Raw genomic sequence first — 14,382 nt, 5'->3', positions numbered from 1 at the left:
AGTGTTTTCTTTTGGGGTACTAAAAATATTTTGCAACCTAATGTAGGTAGTGGTTACATAACATAGTGAATGTACTAAATACCACTGAGTTATGCACTTCACAATTGTTAATTTTATGTGAATTTCACTTTGATTTTTAACAAAAACTTATTGAGAGTAAGTTTTATATAGTTTTTAAATGATGTAGGGCCTCTGATTTAGCAGAAAATTTTTTACATCTGTAATTATCCCAAACTTTGGGATTCCTGCTTCATTGTTACCAAAATAACTTAAGCTATTTATAATCAATTTTTAGTACCTCATCTTAAAAAATCTGCAAGTTCTGGGGTACCTGTGTGGTTCTGTCAGTTAAGCATCTCACTTCAGCTCAGATCATGATCTGGCCTTTTGTGAGTTCAAGCCCCACATCTGGCTTGCTGCTGTCAGTGCAGAGCCCACTTCAGATCTCCCCCCACCACCACCACTCTCTTGCTCCTGTGCACCAGCTCTTATTTACAAAATAAACATTAAAAAAAAATTTTTTTTTAAGTAAAAAATCTACATGTTCTAACCTTTGGGTACTTTAACATATTTTAATTTTTGACTTTTAACAGGGATCATATAGAGGGAGTAAAAAGTCAATAAAAATTAGATCATTTCAGAATATGTAATACTAGTTCATTCCCCCTTACTTGGGAAGGAGTTATTTTAAATCCAGAAGAATTTACCTGCTCTTCAAGAAAACTTGGCGGACTACATTAAAAGACTATAGTACTCTAACAATTCACAAATCATCAGTACTACACTTTTACCTATTTGCTTCAGGCTCTTTCTCTAGGCATTTATTACAAAACTGGCTTTTTTTTTTTTTTTTTTTTTGATGTTTGTTTAATTTTGAGAGAGAGAGAGAGAGAGAGAGAAACCAAACTCAAGTGGGGAAGAGACAGACAGAGAGGGAGACAGAGTCTGAAGCAGGCTTCAGGCTCTGAGCTGTCAGCACAGAGCCCAACAAGGGACTTAAACTCACGAACCGCAACATCATGACCTGAGCTGAAGTTGGACCCTTAACCAACTGAGCCACCCAGGGGCCCCTAGCGTTCTTGATTTTTATATCCAAACTATCCTCCAAACCACCTGTGCTCCAAGTTGATAGCATTCACTTTACCACATTTTTACAAATGTATCACCTTTTATCATCCTTCACTATTTTGTAAGTGAAAATGCTATTTTAGGAGAAGATATTTGCAAACAACATATCAAATAAAGGATTTTAGCATCCAAAATCTATAAAAAACTTACCAGACTCAACACCCAGAAAATAAATAACCCAGTGAAGAAATGGGCAAAAGACATGAATAGACACTTCTCCAAAGAAGACATCCAGAAGGCCAACTAACACACGAAAAGATTCTCAACATCACTCACCATCAGGGAAATACAAATCAAAACCAGAATGAGATACCACCTCACACCTGTCAGAATGGCTAACATTAACAATCAGGCAACAACAGATTTTGGCAAGGATGCAGAGAAAAAGTATCTATTCTGCCCTGCTGGTGGTAATGCAAACTGGTGCAGCCACTCTGAAAGACAGTATGGAGGTTCCTCAAAAAATTACAAATAGAACTACCCTACGGCCCGGCAATTGCACTACTGGGTATTTATCCAAGGGATACAGATATGCTGTTTTGAAGGGGCACATGCACCCCGATGTTTATAGCAGCACTATCAACAATAGCCAAAGTATGGAAAGAGTCCAAATGTCCATCGATGGATGAATGGATAAAGAAGATGTGGTGTATATATATATATATATATATATATATATATATATATATACACACACACACACACAATGGAATATTACTCGGCAATCAAAAATAACGAAATCTTGCCATTTGCAACTACGTGGATGGAACTAAAGGGTATTATGCTAAGTGAAATTAGTCAGAGAAGGACAGATATCATAGGACTTCACTCATGAGGACTTTAAGAGACAAAACAGATGAACATAAGTGAAGGGAAGCAAAAATAATATAAAAACAGGGAGGGGGACAAAACATAAGAGACTCCTATTTATGGAGACCAAACAGGTTGCTGGAGGGGTTGTGTGAGGGGGGGGGATGGGCTAAATGGGTAAGGGGCATTAAGGAATCTACTCCTGAAATCATTGTTGAACTATATGCTAACTAACTTGGATGTAAATTTTAAAAAAGAAATTAATTAAAATATGAAAAAAAAAGAAAAGGCTGTTTTACTTTTCTTTTTGATCATGGATGTGCTTTATATATCTCTTCTGAATTTGATATTCATGTTCCATTTGTTTTGTGGGGGGGCTATTGTTAATTGATTTGTAAGGTATCTTTACATAGTAAGAATAATACTTTGTTGGGGTGCTTCGGTAGCTCATTTGGTTAAGTGTCTGTCTGACTTCAGTTCAGGTGATGATCTGCCTGTTCAGGTGTTCAAGCCCCACATCAGGCTGTTAGCCCCACATAGGCTCTTAGCTATCAGGCTCTTAGCTCTTAGTCTGCTTCGGATCCTCTGCTTCCCTCTCTGTGCCTCCCCCCTCTTAAAAATAAATAAACAGGGGCTCCTGGGTGGCGCAGTCGGTTAAGCGTCCGACTTCAGCCAGGTCACGATCTCGCAGTCCGTGAGTTTGAGCCCCGCGTCGGGCTCTGGGCTGATGGCTCAGAGCCTGGAGCCTGTTTCCGATTCTGTGTCTCCCTCTCTCTCTGCCCCTCCCCCGTTCATGCTCTGTCTCTCTCTGTCCCAAAAATAAATAAACGTTGAAAAAAAAAATTAAAAAAAAATAAATAAACATTACAGGAGTCTGGGTGGCTCAATCCGTTGGGTGTCTGACTTCAGTTAAGGTCACGATCTCGCAGTTGGTAAGTTCAAGCCCTGCATCAGGCTCTGCTGACAGTTCAGAGCCTCGAGCCTGCTTCAGATTCTGTGTCTGCCTCTCTCCCACTGTGCACTCGCTCTGTCTCTCTCTCTCTCTCTCTCTCTCTCTCTCTCTCAAAAATAAATAAACATTAAGGAAAAATATTTAAATAAATAATAAATATATAAATATTTTTTAAAAAACAATAATACGATCACCCGGGTGCCTTAGTCAGTTAAGCATCCAACTTCGGCTCAGGTCATGATCTCACAGTTCGTGAGTTCAGAACCCTTTGTCGGGCTCTGTGCTGACAGCTCAGAGCCTGGTTCCTGCTTCAGATTCTGTGTCTTTCTCTACCCCTCCCTTGCTTGTGCTCTGTCTCTCTCTCTATCAAAAATAAATAAACATTAAAAAAAAAAAATTTAAAGAATAATCATATTCGTTGCAAAAAGAATTTTATAGATATTCTTTTGGTTAATTAAATAATTTACTATTTTTCACCCCTTCCATCGTCTTCAAACATGAAACACCTCCCATGTTTATTTACAGATGATTCTTATGTGACTTAATGCTTCCATTCATAAGTCATTAGCTTGAATTGCTTTAGTCCTTAATAAAATGCTGACCCTAATTAATATCCCCTTGTGCTGGTTGAAGGAAGAATATTTCACATGTTCTCACCTGCTATCCTTTGGCAAGGAGAAGCAGAATACACACATACATTATATAGAAACCACTACAGTTTTATTCAAGTGAAATAATTCCTTTGACCAGGCTTAGTTTTCCTCTCCTCCACTTCTCCCATCCTATCAATTGTTAGGGGTATCTGTTCCATTATAACTTCTCAGCTGGGTTGCAATAATTAAGGACTTGTTGGGGGGGCAGCTACTTGTGTAATGGAGAGAAGGTGCTTAACTAACATTTAGCAGGCAATGGCTAGATTAGCATTCTTCAGAAGAATGTTCCTTAATGTCAGTAGCATCCCCATTTCAGAAAAAATATCCAGTGTATCTCAACTACCTGCTCTGGTTATAGGATAAAGATTTTAGGAAACTTCCTTTAGTTTTACAATGTTAGGTGTGATAATGGTTATTTTGTTTTTCGGTTTGTTTGGGTGTTTTGGGTTTGTTTTTTGGGATTTGTTTTTTTTTTTTCCATATTCATCTCTCCTTTCTCATTCATTTTAGATTTTTACCTTGTAGGTAACAAACTTAGGCTCATAGAATTTGAAAGGTCAAGTGACTTTGGGAAGGTCTACTATCTAGGCAAGAGCACTTCTGAATTCTGCATCAAATGAGAATCTGAACTTGGTTTCAAAGACCATAAAGAAAATAATAGAAAATTTTAATCAGAGCACTTTCAGTGTTCAGTGGAGACTTATAAGTGACTTGTAAAGGTCAATATGCATTTGTCTCTTTTCTCCCTTTAAAAAGAGCACATGTGTAATGTCTATGGTATAAAATTTTTTGAAAATGTATCCAGTACAGCAGATTCCTTAGGTCTTCTTACTACCAAAAAGATGTGTGATGAAAAGCTTCACATTCCTGATTAAGGTTTCCTTAAAATGGAATAGTTAATGTTATCTTTTCTGTGAGGGTATTGTGAATTCTCCCTTTGTTGATACTGGATTCATTTTTCTGTCTCTGCAATTCTATATACAGGGAACAGTTACTCTTCAATAAAAATTTTTCTTAAAAGTTCTAGCTTTCACATCACAAAAGGCAAAGGAAGAATTGAAAATAAACAATTTCAGCCCTAGCTTCACTATTCTGGTTTACAGAATGGCTTGGAACTAGTTATATTGGAAAATATGCAGAGTAAAACTTTCATACATTATGATGTTAATGGTCCTATTTTCCCTTATCTTTTGTTAGATTTCGTAGATAATCACTTTCCCAGTTACCATCTGAAATGTTTATATTAATTGTTTGTGTGAAAAACAAGGGAAGATGATAGCCAATCTGAGTAATTTTATGAATTTCTGTACAGTTGCCTCTAGGTATCTTAAGGCAAAATGGTAGCCCCTTCCACCAAACTCTTAATTTTATTCATTGTTTTGTTTGTAAAGTATTAAAGTTAAGGGTTTTAAAGTCATGCACCCTGAAATTGTGACCCTATGTTCTTCTTTTTTGAAGTTTGTTTAGATGAGAGTACTTTTTAAGATGTCACTTTTCTCAAATAGTAAATATGTAAGAGTGGTGTCTCCAAACTGCCTCAGTTTCTTTTCTCTGGTCCAGCATATTCATAGCATTATCTCCCAAAATGTAGATTGTTGAGAACAACACGTTTACCTTGGTTTAAATTGCCATTGTGTTTTAATGTTCATCCATATATTTATTCTATAGATAAGATCAACTTGTGGGTATAAGCTCCCTACCTAATATTATTTATTAAATAAATTGAATTCAGTGAAACTTGAGTCTTAGAGCAGAGAACTGATCTTACATGATTGTGTATTGACTCTATACACTTGATTGGCTCTTTCCAGGAGACCCCTGTGCTTACCAGAATAGAAAAACAGAAGCGCAAAGAGGAGGAGGAAGAACGTCAGATTCTCCTAGCAGTGCAGAAGAAGGAGCAGGAGCAGATGTTAAAGGAAGAGAGGAAACGAGAGTTGGAGGAAAAGGTCAAGGCAGTGGAAGGTACGTAGGTTCTGCACAGTACATGGGGTATGGGAATAACCCTCCTCTGGCAATTTCTATTAAATATCTTGTTAACTGTGCTGTGTTTTGGATCCAGTCTTCTTACATTTGCTTTCCTTCTACAGCACTTGTATTTGTCATTCTTGGTTTTCCTTTCAGTCTCGTGCTCCTTCCTCTCATCTATATACATTCCTCATGTAACATAGAAAACAATACTAAAGTATTCATGACAAGTTTCACAGAAATAACTTTAAGCACAGTTGAAATGTGCTAAAGAAAAGTCTTACAGATTTTTTTTCATGTATGGCACTATACAAATTTAGAATATTACCATTAATTTTATTAGGACAGAATAGTTTTCTCAGACTTACGTCCAGGTGTTCGTCTGGTGTAATGAGATTTTTCTTTCATTTGCAATTAATACGAAGGATAATGACTGTCCCTAGATGTGTCAGATAGCAGTTGTATTTATAAGCTGAACCTAATAAATCATGTGGTAACAGATCATTTGGCTTAGCTGAATATAGATCAGTATTTCTTTTCTTTTAAGTAAATGTATTGAATATTTTAAGTTTTTTAATAAAACTACATGGCCTGTGTTTTCCTCTTTAATGCAGTGTTTCATTGCAAAATTTAAATAAATTTTGGGTGTGAAATTTAATGGATTCTGGCCTTATTAAGTGCTTTTCTTCCTCCCATTAAGAGGAAGTGGTGCCTTCTGTTTCTTGATAGGTTAACCCCATTCCAACTTTGATCATTTCTTCATTATAAAACCCTTAGGGCATTTAATCTACAAATTTAGCCTGTGTCACAGTATGTAGTATGTCCTACTTGTAAAATATTTCATAGGTTTTATTTCCAGTGCTAGATTTAAATTCCTTGAGACAGCAACTATGGCTTTTATTCCTTTATATTTTTTAAGGGGATTCTGTAATTTTCACTGGGACTCTTAACTGGCTACACTATTGTCATTTGACTTTTATACAAACAGGTTTAAAATTTATTTTTATGGCTTAGTATCTATACCTGTATGATTAATAATGCCTATGTTATAGATTGTTCTTTAAATCAACAAATATATTTAGAGCACCCATTCTATGCCAGGTGTTGTTCTTGGAATATAGATATTAAACAGAATAAATTAATCGTTTCATGGAGTTTCCATTTCAGTGGTGGGAAGAAACAATAAACAAATATTGTAGAATCATCAATAGTAGTGAAAGATCTAAAGAAGAAAACAGGTTTAGAGATAAAGAGTGACATGATGCAGGTGGCATTTAAATAAGATTGTCACGAAAGCCCTCTATGTGGACATCTACGTGGATCGGTCAATTAAGTGTCCTACTCTTGGTTTCAATGATCTTAGGATCAAGCCCTGTATCAGGCTCTGCACTGACAGTGCCAAGTCTGTATGGGATTCTCTCTCTCTCCCTCTCCCTCTCTCCCCCCCGCCTCCTCTTACTCCCTCCCTCCCTCTCTCCTCCCACTACCTCCCTCCCTGTCTCCCTCCCTCTGCTTGCACACGTGCTCGCGCGCTCTCTCTCTCCCTCCCTCTCTCCCTCTCTCTCCCTCTCTCTCCCTCTCTCTCCCCCCCCCGCCTCCTCTCACTCCCTCCCTCTCCTCCCACTGCCTCCCTCCCTCTCTCCCTCCCTCTGCTTGCACACGTGCTCACTCGCTCTCGCTCTCTCTCTCAAAATAAATAAATAAACTTAAAGCCCTTTCTGAATATGTGACATATAGTAATGAAGTGAATGAAGGTCCCATATGAACATCTGATGGGAGAAGAGCATAGCAAGCAGAGGAAATAGCAAGTGCAAAAGCACTGTGGAGGGAATATACAGGGAAGAAGGTCATTGTGGCTGGATCAAAGTGAACAAAGCAGGGGGAAGATTGGCAGGAAATGAGTTCACAGAGATAACCAGGGGTCAGACCATGGCTTTGTAGACCTTGTTAGAAGGATTAAATTAAAAAATGGGTAGTCCCCAGCACACAACAAGCTCACAAATAATAGTTATCATGGGGGAACTGTAGAGAGAGTTTTTACAGGCTGTAAAATAGCAACAAACTTTTCCTGAATTCTTAGAAGCTAAGTGAAAAGGGCAGGGAGAATAATGGATTTTTTTATTGAGAATTTATTCACTGATAACTTTAAAGTTTAAAATAGTTAATTCAGAGAAATAAGCTTTTTGTGACAGTAAATTCAAAGAGGATTTCATTATGTAGGTCCTTTTACCATAACGAATAATATTTATCTGTGGTGATGGTAAAACAAAAAATTTTACACTGTTTAAGATCAGTCTGTAAAGGGAGCACAGAACCTATCAGTTAGTTTTAGTCTATTATATGTTTCTCTTTCTACCCTGTCATCCCAGCAGTGTTGACAGGCAGTCACTAGAATAGGGATCCCCTGAAATTGCTGGCAAAATTAATGTGATAGGACATGAACACATATTTCCAAGGAAAGGGCTCATAGCTTTCATTTGTTTCAAGAAATTTGAAAAGTGAGAAGTGGATTAAGAAAAAGTAGAAGCCAAAAGATGGAAAGAACCGAAATGTTCAGAAATGCATGAATGGATAAACAAAGTAAGGTTTATACCGATGATGGTTTATTATTCATCCTTAAAAAGGAATGAAATTCTGACACAGTCTACAACATGGATGAACCTTGAAGATATTATAATAAATAAAGTAAGCCAACAGGAAGGAAATGGGGAGTTCTTACTAAAGGTACAGAGTTTCTAATGTTTAGGATGATGTAAAAGTTCTAGGGGCGCCTGGGTGGCTCAGTCGGTTAAGCATCCGACTTCAGCCAGGTCACGATCTCGCGGTCCATGAGTTCGAGCCCCGCGTCAGGCTCTGGGCTGATGACTCAGAGCCTGGAGCCTGTTTCCGATTCTGTGTCTCCCTCTCTCTCTGCCCCTCCCCCGTTCATGCTCTGTCTCTCTCTGTCCCAAAAATAAATAAACGTTGAAAAAAAAAAAATTAAAAAAAAAAAAAAGTTCTGGAAATGGTAACAGTTGCACAATACTGTGAGTGTACTTAATATTACTGAATTGTACACTTAAAATGATTTAAAAGGTAAATTTTACTCTTTTTTAAAAGTTTTTTTAAGCCGGGTCACCTGGGTGGCTCAGTCACTTAAGCATCTGACTTCGGCTCAGGTCACAATCTCTGGTTCGTGGGTTCAAACCCCACATTGGGCCTGCACTGACAGCTAAGAGCCTGGAGCCTGCCTCAGATTCTGTGTCTCCCTCTCTCTCTGCCCCACCCTCGCTTGCACTCTGTCTCTGTCAAAAATGAATAAACATTTTAAAAAGGTTTTTTTTTTTAAACCAAAAGAAAGAAAAGCCCAAATAAATGCACTGCTTTTTATTAGTATGATACTTGTATAGGAAGTAAAACTGGATTGTGACATAAATATTCATACCAAGTTGAACAAATCAGTATGGAAATGGACATCATTGAGACTTTCTCATCTCTCAGTATGGTTGATATGTAACCTAAATATTCTTCTTGCCTCAAATGCATAGAAATTCTTTATTCTCCTTAATGTTTATTTATTTTTGAAAGAGAAAGCATGAACAGGGGAGGGACAGAAAGGGGGACAGAGGATCTGAAGCAGGCTCTACATTGACAGAAGCAAGCTCAATGTGGAGTTCAGACTCACAAACCATGAGATCATGACCTGAGCTGAAGTCAGATGCTCAATCTACTGAGCCATCCAGGTGCCCCTCAAATACATATAAATTCTATTTGTAATATATATGTTACAATATTTTGTCTAACATTGTAAAAACACCCTTTTTAAGAACATATGAGGGTGATTGGGTAGCTCAGTTGTTTAAGTGTCCAACTCTTGGTTTCAGCTCAGGTCATGATCTCATGGTTTCATGCGTTCAAGTCCCATGTCAGGCTCTGCACTGCCAACACAGAGCCTGCTTGGGATTCTCTCTGTCTTCCTCTCTGTCTTCCACCCCTCCAACAGGCTATCTCTGTCTCTCTCAAAATAAATAAATAAGCTTAAAAAAAAAAAAGCATATCTGATATCTTAGCCAAGTAAAGGAAGTTATCAGGCACTGTTTTTATGGTAACTAAAAACAGGATAAGTTGTGGGTATGGAGTGGTCTGTCTAGGGAAGCTCTACCCCTACCCCAGAAATGACAACCATCAGTAAATTCCTGACAAGGATGAAGAGGTGATAAGAATTTCAAAGCAAATAAGGAAGCACCACTGTGAGCAGTAGTTGTTGGTAGTTACAGCAGACAAAAAAGAAATAGATTCAGTACTATCAGATATTTAAAAAAGAAGATATTGGAAACATAAGGAAAAAGTAACCTTGTTGAAAATGACAGGCAGATTCAAGGAAAAAATTGAACTCCTAGAAATGTAAGGTATAGGTTATTGGAATATTAAACAGCTTTGTGTATGTGTGAAAAGAGAATCAGTCAACTAGAAGGTATGTCTGGGATATTACATGGAATGCAGCACTAAGATAAAAAGTTACTTGTTAATCTTTCAGTGTCCAGTCATGAAAACAAAACTTATGCTAGATATTTCAACACAAAGAATTTTACTTTTTTTTTTTATGTAAAAAAGAGAGAGAGAGCTCGTGCACATACATGAGGGGAGGGGCAGAGAGAGAGACAGAGAGAGCGCGCGCGCGAGAGAGAATCCTAAGCAGGCTCTGCGCTGTAAGCGTAGAGCCCAACATGGGGCTCAGACTCACAAACCACGAGATCATGACCTGAGCCAAAATCAAGAGTCAGATGCTAATTGACTGAACCACCTCAACACAAAGAATTTCAAATGGGTCTTTGGTTAAATGGAAGTTAGAAAAATAAAAGAGTTAAAAGAGACTTGTGAGATAGCACAAAGAAGAGCAAAGAGAAGAAGTTAGGTTATCACAACCTAGAAGTTGAGGGGCTCTGCCCAGTTGGAACAGGCAAGCAGCAAGCCTGGTTCTGGGACTACCAAAAAGAACCCGCTTATCAAAACCAACTGGGTTGGTTCATCTGGTCCCAGATGAAGGACCATTCCTAGCATGGTGTTGAACAGCGATAACAAACAGGAAGAAAGAAAACCCTTCCCCTCATCCTATCATTCTTCCTCTGGCACTCCCTTTTGGCAAAATATAAAACTAGCAAAGAATGGAAAAATAATGGATTTAGAGCTTACAAGCTTGATATTGATAGCTTAATAACTTAGGTGTTATCTAACATGAAAAATCCAGTGTGTGCCTACTATAAGTTCTAAAATGAAAGAATCAAGAGAATGGGGCAGAGAAAATATTTAGAATGGTTGAGAATTTTCTTGATTTGATCAAAAACACAAATCCTCAAAGTTAAAAGAAGAAGAAATGTAAACTGGATATAAATTACATGTAGACCCATGGTAATGAACTATAGAACCTATGACCCACAGATACTTGAAGTAATCAGTTTGGAGGGGCACCTGGGTGGCTCAGCCAGTTGAGCATCCAACTTCGGCTCAGGTCATGATCTCGTGGTTTTGAGTTTGAGCCCCATGTCAGGCTCTGTGCTGACTGCTCAGAGCCTGGAGCCTGCTTCAGAATCTGTGACTCTCTCTTTCTCTGCCCCTCCCCCACTCACACTCAGTCTCTCAAAAAATAAAGGTTAAGAAAATGTTTTTATAGTAATCAGTTTGGAAAAGATAAATTACCTTAAAGGATGTTCTGTAACAGTGATAGACTTCTCAGGAGTAATAATAAGATTCAGGAGAAAATGGGTTGAATTTTATATTAATTTTCCAAGCCTCCATAACTAGATAGTTTAAAACAGAAATTTAATTTTCTCATAGTTCTGGAAGCTAGAAATCTGAATTCTAGATTATGGCAATCTCCATAGACTTACAATAGAAGGGAACTTCCTTAACCAATGTCCACTTTAATGGGAAACATTAGAGGTATTCCTTCTTAAAGTCAAGAAGAAAAGATTTTTTCTATCATTGCTTTTATTCTGTATTGTATTGTTTCACAGGGTGTTCTCTACAAAGGAAGAATATTTGTGTATTTATATTATAGAACTGTATACATATTAAATGTATAGTTTAAGGAATGTATGATTTGAAACTCCAATAAAATGTCAAGAAACTATCATAACTAATAAGAATAAAGCCAAGTAGTTGGATTCATTTTAAGTGTTAATATGAATAATTTGTAAACATGACTTAATAACAATGGGAATTTTTACTACACAGATAGTGGCCTCTAAATATCATTTCCTTCCAGAAGGAACCAAGATTCTTTGGAGAAATGACTGATTTCAGTACTAGGGCAGAAAAAATATAAGGTGTGAGCCTAGATTATTTTATAAGAGAAAGCAAGGAAGCATCAAAGACTCCTGAAAGTTCTATCAAAAGATATATTCTCACTGGCCAACATTGGATTTTTGTTTGTTTGTTTGTTTGTTTTATTTATTTTTGAGAGCGAGACAGAGTGCGAGTGGGGGAGGGGCAGAGAAAAGAGGGAGACACAGAATCCAAAGCAGGCTCCAGGCTCTGAGCTGTCAGCACAGAGCCCGATGCGGGGCTCAAACTCATGAACCATGAGACCATGACCTGAGCTGAACTCAGATCTGAACTGACTGAGCCACCCAGGCACCCGATCATTGGATATTTTTGAGCACTAAAAAAAGAAAATGAACAAAAAACATGAAATAAGTTTAAAATCTAGTTTATTTTTGAGAGAGTATGCACCCATGGAGTGGGTAAGGGCAAGATAGAGAGAGAAAGAGAGAATCCCAAGCAACCTTCATGCTGTCAGCTTGGAGCCAGATGCATAGGGCATCTGTAGGGCTCAGTCGGTTAAGCATCCAACTTTGGCTCAGGTCATGATCTCCCAGTTTGTAGGTTTGAGCCCCATATCAGGCTCTGCGCTGACAGCTCAGAGCCTGGAGTCTGCTTCAGATTCTGTGTCTCCCTCTCCCTGCCCCTCCCCAGCTCATGCTCGCGCGCTCTCTCTCTCTCTCTCTCTCTCAAAATAAATAAACATTAAAAAAAAAGAAAAAGAATGATAACACTGGTGGCAAGAACTTAAAAAGAAAGAAAGAAAACAACTGTGAGATCATTGACCTGAGCTGATATCAGGGGTCAGATGCTTAACCAACTGACTTACCTAGGTGCCCTCATAATGATATTTTATAAAAATCAATGATTACCTTAGGAGTTTAATGGGACAACTTGTTATTTTCAGACCTAGTAAAATAGAAAGTCTGACAGACTATATTTGAGAATATGCAAATAATTGGTGAGGAAAATAATTTGGTCAATAAATAATGGCAATTATAATAGAATAACAAATAATAAAAAAAATGGACCTGGGCAGAGCTTTTCTCAACCGAGGCTTCCAAGAGACTATTAAACCCTAAAGTAGAGATCAGCTAACTTTTTTTAAAGTTTTAAAATATAAAGCTTTTTATTTATTTTTTTTATTTATTATTTTAAGTAGGCTCCATGCCCAGTGTGGAACTTGAACTCACAACCCAGAGATCCAGAGTCATATGCTCCACTGACTGAGCCATCCAGGCACCCCTGAAATCAGCTAACTTTCTATAAACGGTCAGATAGTAAATATTTTAAGCTTAGAGATAATACAGGGCTGTGTTCCCATTAATCTTTCATTCTTTCCCTCTTTTCCTTTCTTTTTCTTTTCTTTTCTTTTTCTTTCTTTTTCTTTCTTTCCTTCCTTCTTTCCTTCCTTCCTTCCTTCCTTCCTTCCTTCCTTCTTTATGAAAACAATCAGCTAACCGTCCTACATTCTGTAGTTTGCCATTTGCAAACCCCTGCCCTAATACATCCATCGTATTTAATGAACTGACTTCTCTCCTATGCATTTTTACTAGGTATATACCTTGAAATTACTGAGAAAATGATCATACAAATAATTTTGTCTGCAGCTTAATTCTATTTTGGAACTCTAGTTAATCATCAATTGAAAGACTTATGAGGAACTTAGTAATGGAAAGATGAAGTTAACGCTGATATAATACAAAATCACAAAAGACGGATAAGTAGATATTATATCTGCTGATGTAATGAAAAAAGATATATACAACACCATCTATGAAATAATATTGCCCAAAAAATCAAACATGTTTGTCTGATCAAAGCCTCTAGATATAATTCAATTTACAGAAATCCAAGAGGTATGGGAACACATTAACACCACAGTGAGGATGCCATCAGCTAAATCCAGAATGCAGGAAATTACACAAAGACAAAATGACCCAATTTTTCCAACAAATTGGAGGGAACACTATTACAAATTCAGCTAAATTTAGACACAGACAAATGCAGTATATAGACCTTTTTAGTTTTGATTTGAACAAACCAACTTAAAAAAATTATTGCACTTGGGGCGCCTGGGTGGCGCAGTCAGTTAAGCGTCCGACTTCAGCCAGGTCACGATTTCGCGGTCCGTGAGTTCGAGCCCCGCGTCAGGCTCTGGGCTGATGGCTCGGAGCCTGGAGCCTGTTTCCGATTCTGTGTCTCCCTCTCTCTCTGCCCCTCCCCCGTTCATGCTCTGTCTCTCTCTGTCCCAAAAATAAATAAATGTTTAAAAAAAAAAAAAATTATTGCACTAGAGAGAAAGTTTGACCTTGACTCAATGTTTGATATTAAATAAATCCTTTTACGTTCCTAAAGTTCATACAGAAGAGCAAAGGGCTAAGAATAGCCAAGATAATAATTTCCAAAAACAGTATGGTGGGGACACTTATTTTACAGATAACAAAATAAAAATAACAGTGAATAAAAGAATGGTATTGGGGTGCCTGGGTGGCTCAGTCAGTTAAGCTACAGGTCAAGATCTCACAGTTTTGTGAGTTCTTGTCCTGCACTGGGCTCGCTGCTGTCAGC

The 14,382-nt window shown here is 37.7% G+C and overlaps 1 protein-coding gene across 4 annotated transcripts in view; it reads left to right on the top strand.

Annotated features, from left to right (window-relative positions):
- The window catches only part of LOC123591950 (cat eye syndrome critical region protein 2), a 180,395-nt gene that overhangs the window by 143,375 nt on the left and 22,638 nt on the right, over positions 1-14,382 (top strand). For all 4 annotated transcript variants that reach the window (XM_045466645.1, XM_045466646.1, XM_045466647.1 and 1 more), the window contains one exon: positions 5,355-5,508. In XM_045466645.1, the coding sequence (XP_045322601.1) occupies positions 5,355-5,508 (154 nt within the window). The remainder of the gene's footprint in view (positions 1-5,354; positions 5,509-14,382) is intronic.

Source organism: Leopardus geoffroyi, chromosome B4, assembly GCF_018350155.1.
Source record: "Leopardus geoffroyi isolate Oge1 chromosome B4, O.geoffroyi_Oge1_pat1.0, whole genome shotgun sequence".
Taxonomy (NCBI): Eukaryota; Metazoa; Chordata; class Mammalia; order Carnivora; family Felidae; genus Leopardus; species Leopardus geoffroyi.
The sequence above is the reverse complement of the archived record's forward strand: the minus strand, read 5'-3'. Positions and strand labels throughout refer to the sequence as shown.